Here is a 23,098-nt window from a genome sequence, read left to right as displayed (position 1 = left end):
TATATGAGTAATATCTTTTATGGTCATGCACCCTTGAAGAGTGGTCTATTTCTGTTGAATCTCGATTGTGGTGATACACATATTCATAATATTGATGCAAAAAGATGCAAAGTTGATAATGATAGCGCAACATATTTGTGGCACTGCCGTTGAGGTCATATTGGTATAAATCGCATGAAGAAACTCCATGCAGATGGACTTTTGGAATCACTTGATTATAAATCATTTGATACTTGCAAACCATGCCTCATGGGCAAGATGACTAAAACTCCATTCTCCGGAACAATGGAGCGAGCCAATGACTTACTTGAAATAATACATACCGATGTATGTGGTCCGATGAGTGTTGAGGCTCGCGGCGAGTATCATTATTTTCTAACCTTCACAGATCATTTGAGCAGATTGTTGGAAATATGCCCTAGAGGCAATAATAAATGGGTTATTATTATATTTCCTTGTTCATGATAATTGTCTATTGTTCATGCTATAATTGTATTAACTGGAAACCGTAATACATGTGTGAATACATAGACCACAACATGTCCCTAGTGAGCCTCTAGTTGACTAGCTCGTTGATCAATAGATGGTTATGGTTTCCTAACCATGGACATTAGATGTCATTGATAACGGGATCATATCATTAGGAGAATGATGTGATGGACAAGACCCAATCCTAAGCATAGCACAAGATCGTGTAGTTCGTTTGCTAAGAGCTTTTCTAATGTCAAGTATCATTTTCTTAGACCATGAGATTGTGCAACTCCCGGATACCGTAGGAATTCTTTGGGTGTACCAAACGTCACAACATAACTGGGGGGCTATAAAGGTTCACTACAGGTAGCTCCCAAAGTATCTGTTGAGTTGGCACGAATCGAGACTGGGATTTGTCACTCCGTATGACGGAGAGGTATCTCTGGGCCCACTCGGTAATGCATCATCATAATGAGCTCAGTGTGAGTAAGGAGTTAGTTAGGGGATCATGCGTTATGGGACGAGTAAAGAGACTTGCCGGTAACAAGATTGAACAAGGTATAGGGATACTGACAATCGAATCTCGGGCAAGTAACATACCAATGGACAAAGGGAATTGTATACGGGGTTGATTGAATCCCCGATATCGTGGTTCATCTGATGAGATCATCGTGGAACATGTGGGAGCCAACATGGGTATCCAGATCCCACTGTCGGTTATTGGCCGGAGAGATGTCTCGGTCATGTTTGCATGGTTCCCGAACCCGTAGGGTCTACACACTTAAGGTCGGTGATGCTAGAGTTGTTATGGGAAATAGTATGTGGTTACCGAAGGTTTTTCGGAGTCCCAGATGAGATCCCTGACATGACGAGGAACTCCGGAATGTTCCGGAGGTGAAGATCGATATATTGGACGAAGGGTATTGGAGTCCGGAATTGTTCCGGGGGTACCGGGTGACGAACAGCGTGTCCGAAAGGGGTTTCGGAGGCCGCGGCAAGCGTTGGGGGCATTATGGGCCAAGGGGAGGGGGCACATCAGCCCCTAAGGGGCTGAGCGCCCCTCCCACCCCATCTCACGTAACCTGGAGAGGTGGGGGCGCCTCCCCTAGGGCAGCCACCCCTCCCTGCTTGGGGCCAAGTTTCCTAGGGGTGGGGGTGCCCAAACCCATCTAGGGTTTCCCCTGTGGCCGCCGCCCCTACCCTAGGGAAACCCTAGGGCGTCTCCTCCTCCCCCCTTCCCCCTATATATAGTGAGGGAGAGAGATGGCAGCTGCACCCCTTCCCTGGCACAGCCCCTCCCTCCTCCAACACATCCTCCTCCTCCGTAGTGCTTGGCGAAGCCGTGCAGGAAAACCACAAGCTCCACCACCATGCAGTCATGCTGCCGGAGCTCTCCCTCAACTTATCCTCTCCCCTTCTGGATCAAGAAGAAGGAGACGTCCCCGGGCTGTACGTGTGTTGAACGCGGAGGCGCCGTCCGTTTGGCGCTAGATCGGATCTTCCGCGATTTGAATCGCCGCGAGTAAGACTCCATCAACCATGTTCTTGTAACGCTTCCGCTTAGCGATCTTCAAGGGTATGAAGATGCACTCCCTCTCTCTCTCTCGTTGCCAGCATCTCCTAGATTGATCTTGGTGACACATAGCAATTTTTTTGAATTATTGCTACGTTCCCCAACAGTGGCATCATGAGCTAGGTCTATGCGTAAATTCTATGCACGAGTAGAACACAAGTAGTTGTGGGCGATGGTTTGTTCAATTTGTTTGCCGTTACTAGTCCTATCTTGGTTCGGTGGCATTGTGGGATGAAGCAGCCTGGACCGACCTTACACGTACGCTTACGTGAGACAGGTTCCACCGACTGACATGCACTTGTTGCATAAGGTGGCTACCGGGTGTCTGTCTCTCCCACTTTAGTCGGATCGGATTTGATGAAAAGGGTCCTTATGAAGGGTAAATAGCAATTGGCATATCACCGTTGTGGCTTTTGCGTCGGTAAGAAACATTCTTGCTAGAAACCCATAGCAGCCACGTAAAACATGCAACAACAATTAGAGGACATCTAACTTGTTTTTGCAGGGTATGCTATGTGATGTGATATGGCCAAAAGGATGTGATGAATGATATATGTGATGTCTGAGATAGATCATGTTCTTGTAATAGGAATCACGACTTGCATGTCGATGAGTATGACAATCGGCAGGAGCTATAGGAGTTGTCTTAATTTATTGTATGACCTATATGCCAATGAAAATGCCATGTAATTACTTTACTTTATTGCTAATCGTTAGCCATAGTAGTAGAAGTAATAGTTGGCGAGACAACTTCATGAAGACACGATGATGGAGATCATGATGATGGATATCATGGTGTCATGCCGGTGATGATGGTGATCATGTCGCGCCTCGAAGATGAAGATCAAAGGCGCAAGATGATATTGGCCATATCATGTCACTTTATGATTTGCATGTGATGTTTGTCATGTTTACATATTATTTGCTTAAAACGACGGTAGCATAAATAATATGATCCCTCACTAAAATTTAAAGAAAGTGTCCCCCCTAACTGTGCACCGTTGCGAAGGTTCGTTGTTTCGAAGCACCACGTGATGATCGGGTGTGATAGATTCTAGCGTTCGCATACAACGAGTGTAAGCTAGATTTACACATGCAAAACACTTAGGTTGACTTGACGAGGCTAGCATGTACATACATGGCCTCGGAACACGAGAGACCGAAAGGTCGAATATGAGTCGTATGGTAGATACGATCAACATGGAGATGTTCACCGTTGATGACTAGTCCGTCTCACGTGATGATAGATGAACATAATTATCATGAAAATTTAGTTGAAAGTTGACAGTAGCAATTATGCGGACTGGGACCGTCTACTGAGGATTGTCATCATTGCTGCACAGAAGGATTATGTCCTTAATGCACCGCTCGGTGTGCTGAACCTCGAGCGTCGTCTGTGGATGTTGCGAACATCTGACATACACATTTTGATGACTACGTGATAGTTCAATGCATAATGCTAAACGGTTTAGAATTGAGGCGCCGAAGACGTTTTTGAAACGTCGCAGAACATATGAGATATTCCAAGGGCTGAAATTGGGATTTCAGGCTCGTGCCCACGTCAAGAGGTATGAGACCTCTGACAAGTTTCTTAAGCCTACAAACTAAGGGAGAAAAGCTCAATTGTTGAGCATGTCCTCAGATTGTCTAAGTACTACAATCGCTTGAATCGAGTGGGAGTTAATCTTCCAGATGAGATAGTGATGGTTCTCCAAAGTCACTGCCACCAAGCTACTAGAGCTCCGTGATGAACTATAACATATCAGGGATAGTTATGATGATCCTTGAGCTATTCGTGACGTTTGACACCGCGAAAGTAGAAATCAAGTAGGAGCATAAGTTGTTGATGGTTAGTAAAACCACTAGTTTCAAGAAGGGCAAGGGCAAGAAGGGATAATTCATGAAATGGCAAATCAGTTGCTGCCCTAGTGAAGAAACCCAATGTTGAACCCAAACCCGAGACTAAGTGCTTCTGTAATGAGGGGAACGGTCACTGAAGCAGAACTACCCTAGATACTTGGTAGATGAGAAGGATGGCAAGGTCGACAGAAGTATACTAGATATACATTATATTAATGTGTACTTTACTAGTACTCCTGATAGCACCAGGGTATTAGATATCGGTTTGGTTGCTAAGTGTTAGTAACTCGAAATAAAAAGCTACGGAATAAACGGAGACTAGCTAAAGGTGAGATGACGATATGTGTTGGAAGTGTTTACAAGGTTGATGTGATCAAACATCGCAAGCTCCCTCTACCATCGGGATTGGTGTTAAACCTAATAATTGTTATTTGGTGTTTGTGTTGAGCATAGACATGATTGGATTATGTTTATCGCAATACGGTTATTCATTTAAGGAGAATAATGGTTACTCGGTTTATTTGAATAATACTTTCAATGGTCTTGCACCTAAAATGGATGGTTTATTGAATCTCGATCGTAGTGATACACATGTTCATGCCAAAAGATATAAGATAGTAATGGTAGTACCACCTACTTGTGGCACTTCCATTTGAGTCATATTGGTATAAAACGCATGAAGAAGCTCCATATTGATGGATCTTTGGACTCACTCGGGTTTTCTTTGAAAGTTTGAGACATGCGAACCATGTCTATTGGTGTATACGCATGAAGAAACTCCATGCAGATGGATCGTTTGGACTCACTTGAGACATGCAAATCATACCACATGGGCAAGATGACTGAAAGGCCTCATTTTCAGTGAGATGGAACAAGAAAGCAACTTGTTGGAAGTAATACATTTTGATGTGTGCAGTCCAATGAGTGCTGAGGCACGCAATGGATATCGTTATGTTTTTACTTCACAGATGATTTGAGTAGATGCTGAGTATATTTACTTGATGAAACAAAAGTCTGAATTATTGAAAGGTTCAAGTAATTTTAGAGTGAAGTTGAAGATCGTCGTGACAAGAGGATAAAATGTCTATGATATGATCATAGAGATAAATATCTGAGTTACGAGTTTGGTACACAATTAAGACATCGTGGAAATTGTTTCACAACTAATACCGCCTGGAACACCATAATGTGATGGTGTGTCCGAACATCATAGCTGCACCCTATTGGATATGGTGCATACCATGATGTCTCTTATCGAATTACCACTATCCTTTATGGGTTAGGCATTGGAGACAACTGCATTCACTTCAAATAGGGCACCACGTAATTCCGTTGAGATGACACCGTATGAACTATGGTTTAGAGAAACCTAAGTTGTCGTTTCTTAAAAGTTTGTGGGCTGCGTTGCTTATGTGGCAAAGTTTTAGATTGACAAGCTCGAACCCAAAGCGGATAAATGCATCTTCATAGAACACCCAAAACAGTTGGGTATACCTCCTATTTCAGATCCGGAAGCAAAAGTGATTATTTCTAGAAACGGGTCCTTTCTCGAGGAAAAGTTTCTCCCGAAAGAATTGAGTGGGAGGATGGTGGAGACTTGATGAGGTTATTGAACCGTCACTTCAACCAGTGTGTAGCAGGGCACAGGAAGTTGTTCCTATGGCACCTACACCAATTGAAGTGGAAGCTGATGATAGTGATCATGAAACTTTGGATCAAGTCACTACCAAACCTCATAGGTCGACAAGGACACGTACTACTTCAGAGTGGTACGGAAATCCTGTCTTGGAGGTCATGTTGCTAGATAACAATGAACCTACGAGCTATGGAGAAGTGATGGTGGGCCCGGATTCTGACGAATGGCTCGAGGCCATAAAATCCGTGAGAGGATCCATGTATGAAAACAAAGTGTAGACTTTGGAAGAACTACTTAATGGTCATAAGGCTGTTGGGTACAGATGGATTTTAAAAGGAAGACGGACAATGATGCTAAGTGTCACCATTAAGAAAGCTGGACTTGTCGCTAAGATGTTTTTCGACAAGTTTAAGGAGTTGACTACGATGAGACTTTCTCACTCGTAGCGATGCTAAGAGTCTGTTGGAATTATATTAGCAGTTATTGTATTATTTATGAAATCTTGCATATAGGATGTCAAAACATTGTTTCCTCGACGATTTTCTTGAGGAAAGGTTGTATGTGATACAACCAGAAGGTTTTGTCAATCCTAAAAGATGCTAACAAGTATGCAAAGCTCCAGCAATCCTTCTAAGAACTGGAGTAAGCATCTCGGAGTTGGAATATATGCTTTGATGAGATGATCAAAGATTTTGGGTTTATACAAAGTTTATGATAAACTTGTATTTACAAAGAAGTGAGTGGGAGCACTATAGAATTTCTGATGAGTATATGTTGTTGACATATTGTTGATCGGAAATGATGTAGAATTTCTAGAAAGCATATAGGGTTGTTTGAAAGGTGTTTTTCAATGGAAAACCTGGATTTAGCTACTTGAACATTGAGCATCAAGATCTATAAGGATAGATCAAAAACGCTTAATAGTACTTTCAAATGAACACATACCGTGACAAGATTTTGAAGGAGTTCAAAATAGATCGGCAAAGAAGGAGTTCTTGGCTGTGTTATAAGGTGTGAGTATTGAGTAAGACTCAAGACCTGACCACGACAAAAGAGAGAGAAAGGACGAAGGTCGTCCCCTATGCTTTAGACGTAGGCTCTACAGTATGCTGTGCTGTGAACCACACCTGAAGTGTGCCTTGCCATGAGTCAGTCAAGGGGTACAAGAGTGATCTAGGAATGGATCACAGGACAACGGTCAAAGTTATCCTTAGTAACTAGTGGACTAAGGAATTTTTCTCGATTATGGAGGTGGTAAAAGAGTTCGTCGTAAAGGGTTACATCGATGCAAACTTTGACACTAATCTGGATTACTCTGAGTAGTAAACCGGATTCATATAGTAGAGTAGTTATTTGGAATAGTTTCAAATAGCACGTGGTAGCTGCATCTATGACGTAGAGATTTGTAAAGCACGCACGGATCTGAAAGGTTCAGACCCGTTGACTAATAACCTCTCTCACAAGCAAGATATGATCAAACCCCATGGGTGTTGGAACCATTACAATCACATAGTGATGTGAACTAGATTATTGACCCTAGTGCAAGTGGGAGACTGTTGGAAATATGCCCTAGAGGCAATAATAAAATGGTTATTATTATATTTCCTTGTTCATGATAATTGTCTATTGTTCATGCTATAATTGTATTAACTGGAAACCGTAATACATGTGTGAATACATAGACCATAACATGTCCCTAGTGAGCCTCTAGTTGACTAGCTCGTTGATCAATAGATGGTTATGGTTTCCTGACCATGGACATTGGATGTCATTGATAACGGGATCACATCATTAGGAGAATGATGTGATGGACAAGACCCAATCCTAAACATAACACAAGATCGTGTAGTTCGTTTGCTAAGAGATTTTCTAATGTCAAGTATCATTTCCTTAGACCATGAGATTGTGCAACTCCCGGATACCGTAGGAATGCTTTGGGTGTACCAAACGTCACAACGTAACTGGGTGGCTATAAAGGTGCACTACAGGTAGCTCCAAAAGTATTTGTTGAGTTGGCACAAATCGAGACTGGGATTTGTCACTCCGTATGGTGGAGAGCTATCTCTGGGCCCACTCGGTAATGCATCATCATAATGAGCTCAGTGTGACTAAGGAGTTAGTCACGGGATCATGCGTTACGGAACGAGTAAAGAGACTTGCCATTAACGAGATTGAACAAGGTATAGGGATACTGACAATCGAATCTCGGGCAAGTAACATACCGATGGACAAAGGGAATTGTATACGGGGTTGATTGAATCCTCGACATCGTGGTTCATCTGATGAGATCATCGTGGAACATGTGGGAGCCAACATGGGTATCCAGATCCCACTGTTGGTTATTGGCCAGAGAGATGTCTCGGTCATGTTTGCATGGTTCCCGAACCCGTAGGGTCTACACACTTAAGGTTCGGTGATGCTAGAGTTGTTATGGGAAATAGTATGTGGTTACTGAAGGTTGTTCGGAATCCTGGATGAGATCCCTGACGTGACGAGGAACTCCGGAATGTTCCGGAGGTGAAGATCGATATATTGGACGAAGGGTATTGGAGTCCGGAATTATTCCGGGGGTACTGGGTGACGACCAGCGTGTCCGAAAGGGGTTTCGGAGGCCCCGGCAAGCGTTGGGGGGCATTATGGGCCAAGGGGAGGGGCACATCAGCCCCTAAGGGGCTGAGCGCCCCTCCCACCCCATCTCACGTAACCTGGAGAGGTGGGGGCGCCTCCCCTAGGGCAGCCACCCCTCCCTGCTTGGGAGGCAAGTTTCCTAGGGGTGGGGGTGCCCAAACCCATCTAGGGTTTCCCCTGTGGCCGCCGCCCCTCCCCTAGGGAAACACTAGGGCGTCTCCTCCTCCCCCCTTCCCCCTATATATAGTGAGGGAGAGAGAGGGCAGCCGCACCCCTTCCCTGGCGCAGCCCCTCCCTCCTCCAACACATCCTCCTCCTCTGTAGTGCTTGGCGAAGCCGTGCAGGAAAACCATAAGCTCCACCACCATGCAGTCATGCTGCCGGAGCTCTCCCTCAACTTCTCCTCTTCCCTTGCTGGATCAAGAAGGAGGAGACGTCCCCGGGCTGTACGTGTGTTGAACGCGGAGGCGTCGTCCGTTCGGCGCTAGATCGGATCTTCCGCGATTTGAATCGCTGCAAGTACGACTCCATCAACCGCGTTCTTGTAACGCTTCCGCTTAGCGATTTTCAAGGGTATGAAGATGCACTCCCTCTCTCTCTCGTTGCCAGCATCTCCTAGATTGATCTTAGTGACACGTAGGAATTTTTTTGAATTATTGCTACGTTCCCCAACACAGATATGGGTATATCTACTTAATGAAACACAAGTCTGAAACATTTGAAAAGTTCAAAGAATTTCAGAGTGAAGTGGAGAATCATCGTAACAGGAAAATATAGTTTCTACGATCGGACCGCAGAGGTGAATATTTGGGTTACGAGATTGGCCTTCATTTAAAACAATGTGGAATAGTTTCACAACTCACGCCACCTGGAACACCAGAGCGTAATGGTGTGTCCGAACGTCGTAACCTTAATTTATTAGATATGGTGCGATCTATGATGTCTCTTACCAATTTACCACTATCATTTTGGGGTATGCATTAGAGACAGCTGTATTCACGTTAAATAGGGCAGCTGGTGGGCTTGTTAGGAGAATTCTAAGTATGATCAGGGAGTTTGGAGCTTGTTCTATTTCCAAAGTTCATAGGGAGAGCAATGTGGTCGTGCATGAGCTTGATGCCTATGCTAGAGTGAATGGGGATTTCTTTCTGTTAGCTGCCACAAGTTTTGAAGCATGTAATTGCTTGGTTTATTGATATGGATGAAGCTCTCCCTTATCCTAAAGAAAGGAGGTTCTTTTTTAAGAAGACGCAAAGCGCCAGGGTTATATACCACATGTATCGATAAGTAACTCAATCTCCTCTATGGGCGCAAGGAAGGGGGCTGGCCCAGTACTACTGCCTCTGGCTCGAGTTTTTCTCCTCTAAGTTTTCTTATCGGGTTTCACTATTCGCTTCGGTCTTCTTTGGGGGTTTTCTCCTTTCTCCTTTTTCCTTTCCCAATTTCCATTTTTGTTTTTTTTTTGGTTTCCTTAGTTTTTTCCCTTCGGTTTTCACCTGTAGTTGGTTTTCGTCCGTGGTCTTTTCGAATACATGTCTACTTTTCATACACATTGTACATTGTTTATACATGAGAAACATGTTCTATACATTTTTAACATTTTTCAAATATATGATTAACTTTTTTCAAATATATGTTTTAATGACTACTTTTTTCATACACATTTTTTCGTATACATCTAAAAGATTTTGCAAATACATGATTACCATTTTTTTCAAATACATGTTTTTCAACATTTTTGGTATACATGCTAACCATTTTTCAAATACTCGTTCAAATATTTTTTTAGAGGAAGCATTTTCTTAAACTATGCGGATCTTTTAAAAAAATATACATAACATTTTTGTAAATGTCACAATGTTTTTGAAAGGTGTGAACATTTTTTTCCAAACGCATCGTACATTTTTTTGGATGGTATGAAACATTTTTTTCACAAACAGTTTTCTGAATTTTCACAAACAGTTTTTTGAATGCTATCAACGTTTTTTTATAAGTACGCTAAAAATGCTTTTAAATCGTGTTAAAAAAATTGAACTAGGTGGTTTTTGAAAAGAAATTAAGTAATTTTAAGTATTAGAATATATGTATTTATATTTTTTGTTCCAAAATACGAATAAATAAATAAATAATGAACAATGTGCTACTTGGGCCGACCCAATAATAGCGCCGGGAGGGCGCCCTTGAGGCGAGATCTCCTCTGGCCTTGCAACAGGAGATACGTAGCTTTTGCTAAAAAAAAAACAAGCGATACATAGCTGCTCCCATAGAAACAGAGGCCCGAATCTTATTTGACGCCTTCTGCGCTAGTTGAGGTGTATTGGTACAGGGTGGATGAAGACGTGTGAATCGGCCGGCCCATCTATGCTTTGTAGCAGGAGAAGCTGGTCCGGTTTTGGGAAGCTTCCGAAAGCTTCCCAGCAGGTTTTGGGAAGCTTTAAAAAATTGGGGATTCAAGGGAACTTTTATTTTTTGGCCAGAACTGAAGTAGGGACGTTTCATATGAGGATGGTTGTTAATGATAGATTTTCTAAGGAATCTTAGAATCTAGTCAATGTATATGGTGCAACCAGTCAAGAAGCAGGCAGTAAGCTAAAGACCTGGTTCAACTAGAACAGTAGGGTTTCCGCAAAAAAAAAAAAAACAGTAGGGAAAGCAGGAGAGGCCGCACTCTGTAGCTTTGGTCGTCGCACTCTAATCCGCTGAATGTAAACAATGAAATTAGACAAGCTCAAAATGCAAATAAAAGACGAGCGTTTTTTTTTACTTGAGGCGGCAGAGACTTGGAGATCCCTACTGTTAGAGATTAAGGAGAAAATAAGGAAACAAGTGTTGGGTAGGCTTGAACTGAATTTTAAGTCCTTAGTAAAGTTGATGCCATACAATGGACAAACAACTCTGGCACAAGGATAACAAGATAAGAGGACAACATGCCAGGATTGTTCAACTACACATGCACGGAGATAAGGTAATACAATTATCAAACATTTGTTCATGCCATAGCCGCAGAAACAAGATAGCGGTAGATAAGTCATAGTAGCAGTAGCAGGGTACAACAACTAAGGGAGGGACAAAGCTTGGAAACCTGATGAGAGCAACCGGTAGATTGAATGAACATGATCAAGGAGGCTAGTAAGTCCCAGTCATCATGAATATACTCTGTAATTGCTCCATGAATTCACATGATGCAAAATGATCAGTTCAGTTCAATATTTATACCTAGTTTTATTTTTGAAAGATGTAGCCATGGAATAACTAGGCACCATTCCTTATTCCAAGCAAACTGATCTTGACAGACAGTATTCATTCCACTGTTTTCACATAGCCTCTAGTACTACTGCTCGATCCCATTTGTCCCAATGGCATGGCATATTAGCATGTGAAAGCGGAAAGTGTTCTGCAGAGGTGCCGGCCTGATTTTTTATGCCACCGGTGGCTCCCATGCTCCTGTTATCATCCAACCTATTATGCAAACTGGGATTGTCGCTGCAGACAGTTAATACTGCTGTGCAAATATGTAACTGAAAACAATGCTTGAGATGACAGCCCGGGAGATACTTCAAGACAAACTTTAGTGCCACAATCGTGTCTTTAAGCACTAGGCGACAAAAGAACGCCTAGCCTAAATCATGGTAGGCATGCGCTAGGCAGCGGCAAAATGCACAATTAACGCCCCTGGTGCCTTTTTCCCTTGCTAACGAGTATATACCTAGATAACATTCAAATTTCAAATAAAGAAAGAATGTAAGGCAATATAAACAATGTAGAGACGGTATGTACATATGGAACATTCAGTTTCCAGATAATGTAAGAAAGCTAAAGAAGAAGAAATCATGTTGGCAGATGCTGCCACTCAGACACAAGGAAAAAAACACAATCAGTGGACCACTATTCATGTGGGAAAAAAAGTAGAATCACAAGAGCACAATTGACAGATAACGATCCAGGTGTTTAGTCATCGTATGAAGAGTGAGGAGCAGCAGTACAACCAACATCAAATGGATCCTCTGACCCACAACAATGCCAGTACTGGAGCACTTTGCCTGCACCCGGAGTATCCATAGTCCCACCAGAATGGACACTTTCAAATTTTCTCTTTGTTTCCCCTGGAGCGGCAGAAATGAACCATTTAGTTCTATGTAGGTCTCGAGGACAAAACAACTCAATTAGTATGCCTCTCCAATCGAAATGGTAAAAGGGTGCTCATGACGACTTTGGCCATAATCACAATCCACAAGTCATAAAGTTTTCTAAGCAAAATGCTAGTATCTCAAGACGATAGAAGGCCAGCTAAAGCTACAAGAATCAAACAAAACAAGATCGAAATTGTGTGCAAAATGAGGCCCAACTTAACCATTATGCAAAGTTCTAATAAAAGAACAATTACTACCTCTGTAAACTTATATAAGACCTTTTAGATCACTAAGAGTACTAGATAAATTTGAAAACTGCTCGCGGAAGATCTCACATTTAGTCCGGATCATACGACGGCTAGTGGTTACTCGCGAATCATGGTTTCGAACTCACTGGGCAGTACAATTCATTTACAAAGACAGGGCTATTTGGTACTAGATGAATCCTCACCAACTACTGTGTCTGAACTCTGAAGATAAGCAGGTATAGCTATGAGAGAGACGATTTCTCACCTCCAAAGTGGGCCGTGTGGTAGCGGCAGGATGAGGGGTGATTAGCCGCCGGGTCGTACTGCTTCTTGCAATTCTTGCAGGTGCGGAGCACGGGGCCGCCCACGCCTCCTACGGCGACCGACACCGATGGCCGGAAGTGGCGGCGGGGGTTGATCCTGGAGGTGGGGAAGGGCCGGCTGGGCGCACGAAGCAGCGGCACACGCGCGAGTGGCGCGGCCATGGGCGGCGCCGTCGCGGCCACCCAACTGCCTGCGGGGTGGGCTCTGGGGAGGGACGGTGGAGGCGGAGATAGAGGAGAGACCTGGACGACAGTGAAGGCCTGCACGCCGACTGAATTTGTTTTTCTGTTTTAGCAATCGTGAAATCTAATCCGCGCGCGCACACTGCCGCGTCTTATCGGGTGCTCACATGGCATCACAGGTTTTGCTCACGCTTCTATCTAATGATGAGGTGCTCTAATCATCCACGGTAGATCGTTTTTGCGTTAAACCTAATGCCCAAACTCTAACATGCCAATCTTAGTAAGGTCTTAACAATGACAGATTTGAGGGTGATCATCGTGCCCTCTGCTGATGCCCACAAGGCCACAACAGCCCCACTCTGCCTCTACTATCAGTGGCAAGGAGGCACGATGAACCCATCGTTACCCCTTCTCCCTCAACGTTCCGTCCAGGCAGCCCCTCAGGTGGTGCCTGGGATCAGCCGACAATGTTGCTGCAGTCAAGAAGAACGCACGGCGACGAACAGGAGAAGAATTGCATAGTTACATTTACACCATCTTACTATCTTAACAGGTAAAATGGCAGAAACTGGTCTAATGCTACCATTAGACAAGCATAGTTGGAACTCAGCTTCAAAGTTGTTTATTTACTGCTATCATTCAGGACAGCTTATTTGCAAATGTCTTCACAAACTGAAGCAAGAAGCTATAATAAGCCTGGGGAGTCTAAATAGAGACCTCATCGGGAACTTAAGGACTGTACGCTTCTCATGAAGGATGATATTCTCTTCGGGTCCTTGCTTATACCGTCAGGAGAGCATATTCCGCTGCTAACATCCACACCATTTGGTTTTAGAGCGGTAGCGGCTTGACAAACATTGTCTGCATGAAGTCCTCCTGCTAACAGCCAGCCGTTCTTGCTTTTCACCGATGGCATTCGGAAATTCTCCCAGTTGAATCCTTTGCCACTGCAAGCAAATACGGAACGATTTAATCAGACCTATAGATTCCACATCAGTATATGCTTCTGGTTCCAGGCAATAAAAATTTACATAGCGGTAACTATTCATTCCAAAAGTGTGAATGAAAAAATGTTTTTTGAGAGTATCGAGGAAGCATATGCATGAGTGTGCATCCAACACACGCATTAGTAATTTTTGCAGAGGCGCGAGGACCTTACTTGCCACAGGTCACACACTTTGCCATTGAACACACAACGGTGTGAACTCTGTTTAAAGATGTCACACAATGTTTATCCTATAAACCAAATCCCCGCTACTTGAACTACTAAAACACAAGAGAAATTATTGTAAAAGAAAATATTGCTATTGTTTGGTGAGTAACTGGCATGTTAGATAAGAGCTTCACTAGTCTCCATTGTTAACTAGTACAACAACAAGCATCAAGATATTAGAGAGTACAACAACCCAATGAGCAACATTATGTACCTTCCACCCTCTGCACTGTCCACCAAAAACCAGTCAACGTCATATTCTTCACTAGGAGGAGAATTGATAAGTTTTCCATCCGCGTCAGCATTAAGAACATATACAATCCGGTTGTTCTTGGCAAGAGCAGGAACTAGTGCTCGAGAACTATCTCCATGAAGCTGTGTCAAAGCAACTGATCAGTAAAGACTAGCACAACAAGTCACCATCGTTCTACCAAGTAGTAGAGAGTAGCAGCAGCAAGGAAAATGTACCTGGATAAGTTCAAGGTCGCATGAATCAGACACTCTTAAGATGGTCTCTTCATCATCATCGACAAACACACCAACAGCTTCAGCCCCATATGACTTTGCTACTCTGGATATTTCCTTCGCTTCTGACAGTTGGACAGATCGTTTGGACTTAGGCCAAAGAATCATCCCGATAAGTTTAGCTCCAGCCTTTGCGGCGAATTCTGCATCTCTGGCAGATGTGATGCCGCACATTTTGACTATGGGCTCGTTTCTCTCCGCATCCTCCGCACTGGACGTCAATGAAATGGAAGCACTAGCTTGTTTGTTGGACGAATATTGCACTTTAACCAGTGGCAACCTTGGACGCCCTAATAACAAAATGAATGTGAGAATTGGGCGCCGCCGATAATCATGGTGGCGCTGCTGGAAGTTCCAATTTCTAATGCTACAACTAAACCTGGGACTGGTTTGGACTCAAACTGAAGTTTCAGTTCGGTTTTCCCATCAGTTTGCTTTGGGTTGGATTAAATGGGCTGAGCACCTGTGGTAATTTGGTCTAGTGTGGGCTGTAGCAATTATAGTAGATTGGCTTGGTTTGGTCTGGACAGAGACCGAACGGTCATAGCCTGTTTCAATCCATAGACAAAAACTGGATCAAGCGACCAATTCGACTCTACATCTGTACGAGACCAGCGATTCCATCCGCCCCAGGTTAGGTGCCGTTGTCACCAGCTGTACCCTGTCCTTCCTCCTACACTCTCCCTACTCTTTGGTCCTCCTGGCTGCGTCGACGGCGGGGGCGTCTGGATGACGCCAAGCTTTTGTTGCAGGTGGGTGGGCCCTCTCTCTCACCCACGACCTCTCGCCTCTGTAGGTAGACATGCTACCCGTCACAAATGCCCTGACAGGTCGTCGGTCACTGACTGGTCAAAAAAAAAACGACCTACCGGACCTCTCAAATTGCGGACAAAAGCCTGGGCCGACCGGCGCCCCTCATATCTAGCCCAAATATAGGGCAGATATGGGGCGGCCCTGGAACGCCCGCGTGCGTCTGCCTGGCTGGCCCGACCCACCACCGACCCCACAACTGTCTCACAAAAACCCCAATTCTGGCGCCTCACTTCGAACCCCAAACTCACTCTCTCTTGCTTCGTCCTCTCCTCTCCCTCTCTAATTCCGTTCTCATCAACTCCGATGTCCAGCTCCTACAGCGACCCCAGCTCCGAGCTCGACTGCGAGGAGGAGATGGCCCTCCGCATTGCGTTGGAGCGGTCCAAGGTGGACACATACGGCAGCTCCGGATCTGGAGCGTCGTCGCAGCTCCCACGCCAACGCAACGCGGACACCGGAGTTGGACCCTCCTGGCCCATATGCAACGAAGCTAGGACACGTAGTCCGCACCGCCCTCGCACCGTCTCCTTCCCCCGCCGGCCACTCCACGCGGGCGGCGGTGGGTGCTAGTGCCCGCGCTGTCGGCCCGCACGCGCATTCCGGAACCGGAGGTTCGCGCAGCGTGCATGGGAGAGGGACAATGCGGAGAAGTCCGTGCACCGCCGCCGCGGGATGCAGGCAGAGCCCGACGAGGACGCGCGGCTCCTCCGATGGGTCTACCGTCGGTCCCTCACGACGGCGAGACGGACGCTCGCCGCCTCCGGCGGAACAACGCCAAGGCGCTCCGGCTTGCTATTGAGCAGTCGGAGTGCGAGGCAAAGGATGCAGCGGCAGAGAAGGCTCGGGTCGCCAAGTTGAAGCGGGAGAAGGACACGGCGGTCCGTCGGATGACAGGGCTCATCGTCCTCTCCGACTCCGACGACAACGACGGCGACCGCGACAGCTTCACCTCCTCCTTGGACAACCAAGACCCACCACCAGCCGCGGACGCCTATATATGCACCGGCGACCGAAAGGGCAAAGGCTCGGTGAGGAAGTGGTGAAGCTCCACCGTCTCTGTCTTTAATTTCAAGTTTTTAGTAATCCAGTTTAAACTTGTCCGTCATTTATATGAATTATGTGAACTTTGGCGATCTTTTGGAGAACCGTTGGTGATCTTTTGGTGATTGGAATGTGCATTTCTATGTCCGATTCTATGTGTGTTTGATGATCTACGTTGTTTAGTTCCACGTTGCATGCTTAGTAAGGATATAGGGACCGAATATGAGATGCACGGATATGGACGATAGGATTTGAGAAGTGTGCGGTCAGTGTCCGCGGACGCGCCGGACGCGGCCGTGTGCGTTTGAGGGCCCAGATTTGCAGGTTGCGGCTGTAGATGCTCTTAGCTTGGTCTGGATTGCCCATATCACTTTAGAAATTATTATCCCTGATTGGGCTTGGTCGTTGACTGCTTATGCCCTTTTCACGTTAAGGGCTTTGTCCATAGTTCGAGTTTGTGGTTTCAATCCAAAAATCAGAAACAATCTGGATGTGGTTGGGTTGAAAAAACATACAATTTGGTTTGGTCTGGGTTCTAGCTTATTTGGTTTGGATCGGTTTGGTTTGAATCCTGGGCGTATAGTGCTATGGACTGGACTAGCTTTGGTTTGGATGTGAAACTATTCCCAGGCTTAGCTACAACCAACAAGTGCTAAAGTTGCAGTAATCCAAAAGCACCCACAAGGCACAATGAATGAGTTGACGAACAGCGAAGGGCCAGAAAAGGCTCACATTTGCTTGCAGGCGTAGCGACCCGCAGGGGCTGCTTGGTTGAGAACGCCGTCGCCATCGCTGCTGCGCAGCACAATCAAAGGAAAGTGAAAGGTTTTGGGTCAGACAAACGGCGTACAGCGGGCAGAAGCATTCCAACGAACAGGTGGCGTGCAGCCTGGATGACCAGAGGTTTCTATCAGAAACAAGGGAACGAACGAACGGACCTGGGGAGGGGGAGGGGCAGGGGCCGCGGGCGAGCAGGAGCGCACGAGCACCTGCCTGGGCAAGCTGCAATGGCGGTGCGAACGGCTCTGGTCTGCGGTCTCTCCACGGCGTGGACGGGCGACAAGGCGGGGAAAAGAGGATGAGGAAGGAAGGAACAACAGAGCGGCCGCGTGCAGCCGCCGCCCACCTACCGCTCACTTGGTTGAAAACTTGAAATTGTCCAACGATCAATATACACTTGAGTAGTACAGTACAATCTATCTACTACATCACGTGGCTGAACTTGTCTCTGTTCCAAAAACATGTACAGCAGCCGTGACAGATGAAACATAACTTGTCTTAACAAACACGTACAGTTATCCAGTGTGGGCTAGCCTATTTCTAGCCAACATTTCCAGTGAGTAATTAAACCAGCATGCATAAAAACAATCCGTAAAATAAAGCATGCATAAAAACAATGCATAGCTATTTGTAAGTTGCCTAAAAAACGAATTTGTGTTGACCAATTTTAGGCGAAGCGGCGAGACCTAGACGGATGCGCCGCGGCGACATCGGTGAAGCCAAACGGGGAGTGACCCAGAGTGGAAGACGACGCGCAACAGATCGGCGGTGGCGGCGAGAAGAGCGAGGTGTGTGCGAGAGCGCAGCCGCGGATGGCGACAGCAGGTGGCCGGCGCCGGTGGGACGAACGAAAAGAGGTCAGAATGTAGAAACAAGAAAGCACATCAGCCTCAGATTTTAAATCGGACGGCTCACAAATCGATTTATTAGCAGACAACTTCCATATACTTGGTCCTCAAAAACAAACAACGTTGGCGTCTGTTGTCCGTGTTCTCTCTTTCTTTTTTTAAACGTGGTCTTCAGGGTCCGATTTATTAAAAAAAGGTCGAAGAAAATTGCCCAATTAATTAACAAAAAACGAGCAAAAATCGTCACAACATGCTCGTAAAAATAAGGCATACAGGATGACCTGGCAACCCACACAAGAACGTACACATGCCGTCGAGGAGAAGAGCGTCGTCGAGATTGCAATCCGGTGTCATTGTCATCACAACTCCATGAGGGCGACTCTGACTCCACCATCGACGACCACCAATGTAGCCTCTATCACAGACAAGCACAGAGGCATGCGCCAGCCAATGCCAAACAGTCCACCGCACACGCCGGCGACCAGGCGGCTCCGACTCTATCGACGAGCATTGCAGGAGAAAAAGCATAGAGCCATCGTCATCGCAAGGCTCCCCCTCGGCAGCTCCGACTTCAAAAGACAAGCGAGACACAACGGCCTCTCAAACACGCGGGATGAGACCGACTACCACGCGTCGGCGACCAAGCGACTCCGACTATTGACGAGCATTGCAGGAGAAAAAGCACTGGGCCATCGTCATCGCAAGGCTCCTCCTCAGCAGCTCCGACTTCAAAAGACAAGCGAGACACAACGACCCCTCAAACACGCGGGATGAGACCGACTACCAGAACACAGCTGCAAACCCGACTCCGCTCGAAGCCTCCATCATTGCCACACAAGAAGCCGTGCAAAGCATCCACATCGTCAGACGAGCACCTACCGATAGCAATATCGTGAGTGTCCAGCACATGGAGCGCGCAAACGGGATACAAAGATCTTCAAGACGATGCCCCAAAGAGGGCAGCGACGATGCAAGACGTTGTTGCCCGACCAAGTCGGGTCTTAGACTTTCACCCGAAGAACTAGATTCGAGGATGTGCAAGAAAAGAACTCCTTGGCGGCGCCTCCAAGGTGAGACGACGTCCACGGATGCCGACGCCGTCGCCCGGTAAGAGCCCAACAAGCTTTTGTCTGGAGCACCACCCAACACCACAACCCCACGCACTGCACTTCCCGTAGCCCGCACACCTTTCACGAAGCCATCGCGTCGTGACCAAGCAGAAGCCACCACAAATCTTGGCGCGGACCAGAACCAGCGAGCCGAACCGGCCGGATGTGGCAGCTTTCCCGAGTCGAACCATCCACGAAGAACCGCAGCCAACGCGACGCAAACCACCAGACCACAACCACCAAGCGATGAGCACGGGCTGCCACCGACGCAACAACCACCAGGACCAGACAAAGCGGCCCGCCAAACAGCTGCACGAGCCGCCGTCCCGCTGGAGAAGGTCGCCGGCGAGGTAGTCGGGGTGCTCCAGCCGCCGGCGCCGGAGTCGCGAGGTGCCGCCCACGCGGCCACCGCAACGGTCACCACCACAGAGAGAACCCGGGCCGCCACCCCGGCGCCCATCCTGACCTAGCGCGCAGTCCAGGGCCGGTCCCTTTGACGCATCCGCGCGAGAGAGGCCCGCCAACATCACCAACAAAAACATCTTAAGAAAACGTCAAGAACCTTTCGGGGGGCCATACCAAGGAGACCACCGAATCTTGTTGCCTTTCGGGTCAGACTCGTTTCATCCAGTTTGCACAAACAATCACAGCAAGGTAGTGAATTAATAGTCCAGTAGTATTCAGCAGGTTATTTTCTTTCAAGAACATCCATTCAGGTTTTCACTAAGAACATCCACACGAGAACACATCTGCCGCACGTACACACAAGTAACAGGACAGGTATCTACAAGCGACTGCGATAGTAGAAAGGTAGCAGTTCGAAGTTTTCAGAGTTGCATATACAAATAGCTAATACAATGCTGAGCAGAAGGCAAGACCGTAAGACGAGTGACGTCTCGTCGCATTACGCATATGATCACGGAACCACAAGCGACCCAGCATGCACTCACGAGACACCCAGCATTCTAGGTCTTCTTGGTTTTCGCCGGTCCTCGGGGTATCTTGCTCAGAACCTTCTGGTCCAGCACCTCGTAGTGCTTGCACGCCTCGGTATGGGCCTTTCCGGCGAAGTGATCCACCTTGTCCTGGTACTTGTCGTACAAGATCGGCACCGTGTGGATCATCAGGACAGCTGTTTGGATCTCAACTTTATCAGCTCCATAGCTTATAACATGCAGGGTACATAAATAGAAAATACATTACCAATATATATCAAGGTGAGGAAATCACAGCAGCTTCCAACTTCTGACAGAACCCAGAGACCAGCAATCACCTGGAAACGCAAGAGTTACTATTAGGTATCCTCAAGCAAAAAAGCTGAACGCTTCAAAACCATTGTGTGTAGTTTTGATGGCAGAAAACGTACACCAAGGAATTTCTTCAGATCATGCCCCATTGCAATCTCGCGCAACAAGTGAAGTGATCTGTTGACATCGCTGCGTAGTGCCCGTGATACATTCACAGCGAGGTCTTCAGGTATCTCGACTACAGGAATATCTGGCGGACTCCTGGAAAAGTAACACTCGATGAAACACGGAAGCAGTGCCAACCAGAACATATGTGGAAGATCACAATATATATCACTTACTTCTTGATGAAGGTCATAGCTTTCGACCACACGAACAAGATGGCCAGGACACCAATCATCACATGGGATAGCAGAGTTAAGAGATGGTAATCAAGCACTTCAAATAAAACCCATATGACAGTTGTGCCACCGATCACTACAGCAGTTGTTTTCTTGTCCTTCCATAACAGTACATCAGCAGCTGCACAGGAGTGTAACAAAACAAACAAAGCAATCAGAATCGTCATAGTGCAGCCATGACTTCATAATTTTGTCATGATGGCATGTCCTTGTCATCAATGGAGCTATTCTATAGCAGAAGAAAAATACTTCACCCTTTCCATGTGCAGAGAGCATACCATTATTCTTGTGAACAACAAAACCTCTGGAGACCTAAGTTATCATTAATCAACAACTTCACTAATTTACAAGTTTGTTGGTCACCCCATATATCAATTTGTGATCACCAAACAGCGGAGTAATAAGAAAAAGGAAATGATCTATATGCCCGCAGATTTTGCATCTTGAATTCTGGGTTTCTCTACCATTTGATACTTAGTTTTAATATTTCGGAGGTAAATCCAGGACTCATGCGGTGTGGGGTCACTACTCATCCGGAAGTGTTAAATTTACGTGTCAATATACATGGTGTTTATGTTTTACGGGGGTTTCAGCATCCTTTTCAAAGAAAAGGAAAAGGAAAAAAATGTTTTCCGATGATGCACGATACTCTGCATATACCCCTACCCACAACTAGGAGAATGCAAATTCTGACTATTTTGACTCAGAATCAACAATTTAAACATCTTTTAGTAGGACCTTCATGTAAGATATCATGGACCACAGTCGACTTCTACCACATTTAAAGATATTTTCTCCCTCTTTTGCTACACTCGCTGCTTGACAATGATGCCCCCTTCCATCCTGCTGTTCACCACTCTATACATTAGCCCCATGTTCTACTTCCCTTCTCAACAAGGGTATGCCAAAACGAGGGTGACAAAATCCAAATGATATCAGCTGGTTTAGGAGACCGGCATAGGCCCCAATAGTTCAGTTTTCTCTTCGAGAACCATCTGTGCAAGCGCAAAAGAAGGGTTTTTATGTTCACAATTTATTTATTTTTTTGCGGGTGATGTACCCCTAGTCCACTAGGCTGAAGTCTCAATTATTTTGACTTGTGAACATTTTTTTTTCGGTTTTTATGTTCACAATTTTAACTACTGGTGTATACTACTTGAAGCAATTAGAAGTGTGTATGTGCAGAAGCCACACATTGATTTAAAAGGAAGCGGTTTGGATAAACTGGCCATGGGACCACCAAGCCCAAAAAAGGAGAAGACCAACCACAGCCGGTTCTGGAACCCTGCATGAGCTATACTTCTGCCAGTATAAAAATGTGACTTCATGTATCTCTTCCACAACCCTGAGAGGTTGAAACTTCCCTAAACTAAATCCGTGGTGCCTAACCCAGACCTTTCCTAAACTTCCAGACAATGAACATTTTCTCCCTTCACCAACAACGAAGCTAGCATAGTAAGAGAAATAAGGATGCATCTCCAAGGATCAGCTATACTTCTGCTACTATCAAAGGCATACTAAGGATTGCTCTGTATAGCAACATATCACATAACATTGCTTATGTCAAGTTGCAAGCCATATTTTGTTTGGGAAGGAGGTTCTAGAAGATTAATAATTGAGACTTCAGCGTAGTGGACTAAGTAGGTTCACAAGTCCATGTCTTCACTTTTTCGAAAGATGTTTCACAAGTCAGATGTTTTTTCTTTCATGAAAAGATGGTTCAAACTTCACAGGTCCATTTGGATCTTGATAAAGTAGATTCAAGAGCACCAAAATTCAAGTGGGCTTCCCATTTACAATATAGTTAATGTTGCCACTTGCAAGAAGTCACCAAAAAGAATCATTACAACTTTTCCGGTTTTCCAGGGGTAACATATAATCCATAGAAAACTGGATAGAAAGATGCTGGTTCCAACAGATAGGCTCATCATCCCATTTCACAGTTACCATCACATAATATCTACTGGGTCAACGAGAAAACTTCAGATTGAATATATTCTTTAGGCTTTTGAATTACCAAGGAAGCACAAAAACGTCTTACATTTTGAGACGGAGATAGTAGGTAGTTC

The 23,098-nt window shown here is 45.6% G+C and overlaps 3 protein-coding genes across 4 annotated transcripts in view; all 3 read right to left on the bottom strand.

Annotated features, from left to right (window-relative positions):
- Positions 1-11,890: 11,890 nt before the first annotated feature.
- On the bottom strand, positions 11,891-13,181 carry LOC123161106 (uncharacterized). Its single transcript, XM_044578958.1, has 2 exons — positions 12,812-13,181; positions 11,891-12,271 (listed from the first exon to the last, which is right to left on the bottom strand). The coding sequence occupies exons 1-2, from the start codon at positions 13,029-13,031 to the stop codon at positions 12,117-12,119; spliced, it is 375 nt and encodes a 124-aa protein (XP_044434893.1). The 5' UTR covers positions 13,032-13,181; the 3' UTR covers positions 11,891-12,116.
- Positions 13,182-13,557: 376 nt separating this feature from the next.
- LOC123161104 (N-(5'-phosphoribosyl)anthranilate isomerase 1, chloroplastic) lies at positions 13,558-17,820 on the bottom strand. 2 transcript variants are annotated; one of them, XM_044578956.1, is made up of 5 exons: positions 17,583-17,820; positions 17,377-17,439; positions 14,734-15,080; positions 14,480-14,640; positions 13,558-13,999 (listed from the first exon to the last, which is right to left on the bottom strand). In XM_044578956.1, the coding sequence occupies exons 2-5, from the start codon at positions 17,432-17,434 to the stop codon at positions 13,771-13,773; spliced, it is 795 nt and encodes a 264-aa protein (XP_044434891.1). In that variant the 5' UTR covers positions 17,435-17,439; positions 17,583-17,820; the 3' UTR covers positions 13,558-13,770. The 2 variants fall into 2 exon arrangements, with proteins under 2 accessions (XP_044434891.1, XP_044434892.1); XM_044578957.1 differs by having other exon boundaries at positions 17,377-17,436; positions 17,583-17,813.
- A 2,219-nt stretch (positions 17,821-20,039) lies between these two features.
- LOC123161103 (reticulon-like protein B2) overlaps positions 20,040-23,098 on the bottom strand; it is a 4,427-nt gene continuing 1,368 nt past the window's right edge. The window contains exons 2-5 of the mRNA XM_044578955.1: positions 20,970-21,150; positions 20,748-20,889; positions 20,585-20,654; positions 20,040-20,513 (exon numbers count right to left, since the gene is read on the bottom strand). Of these exons, the coding sequence (XP_044434890.1) occupies positions 20,347-20,513; positions 20,585-20,654; positions 20,748-20,889; positions 20,970-21,150 (560 nt within the window). The 3' untranslated portion in view covers positions 20,040-20,346. The remainder of the gene's footprint in view (positions 20,514-20,584; positions 20,655-20,747; positions 20,890-20,969; positions 21,151-23,098) is intronic.

This window comes from Triticum aestivum, chromosome 7B (assembly GCF_018294505.1).
Source record: "Triticum aestivum cultivar Chinese Spring chromosome 7B, IWGSC CS RefSeq v2.1, whole genome shotgun sequence".
In the NCBI taxonomy this organism is placed as follows: domain Eukaryota; kingdom Viridiplantae; phylum Streptophyta; class Magnoliopsida; order Poales; family Poaceae; genus Triticum; species Triticum aestivum.
The sequence above is the reverse complement of the archived record's forward strand: the minus strand, read 5'-3'. Positions and strand labels throughout refer to the sequence as shown.

Coding starts and splice junctions, on each gene's coding strand:
- LOC123161106 (XM_044578958.1), bottom strand. CDS start 13,031: ATGGCCGCGCCACTCGCGCGTGTGCCGCTGCTTCGTGCGCCCAGCCGG. Junction 12,272..12,811: donor CCACACGGCCCACTTTGGAG/GTGAGAAATCGT, acceptor CTGCCGCTCCAG/GGGAAACAAAGAGAAAATTT.
- LOC123161104 (XM_044578956.1), bottom strand. CDS start 17,434: ATGGCGACGGCGTTCTCAACCAAGCAGCCCCTGCGGGTCGCTACGCCT. Junction 15,081..17,376: donor CGCTACGCCTGCAAGCAAAT/GTGAGCCTTTTC, acceptor TTTTGTTATTAG/GGCGTCCAAGGTTGCCACTG. Junction 14,000..14,479: donor GACAGTGCAGAGGGTGGAAG/GTACATAATGTT, acceptor ATTTGCTTGCAG/TGGCAAAGGATTCAACTGGG.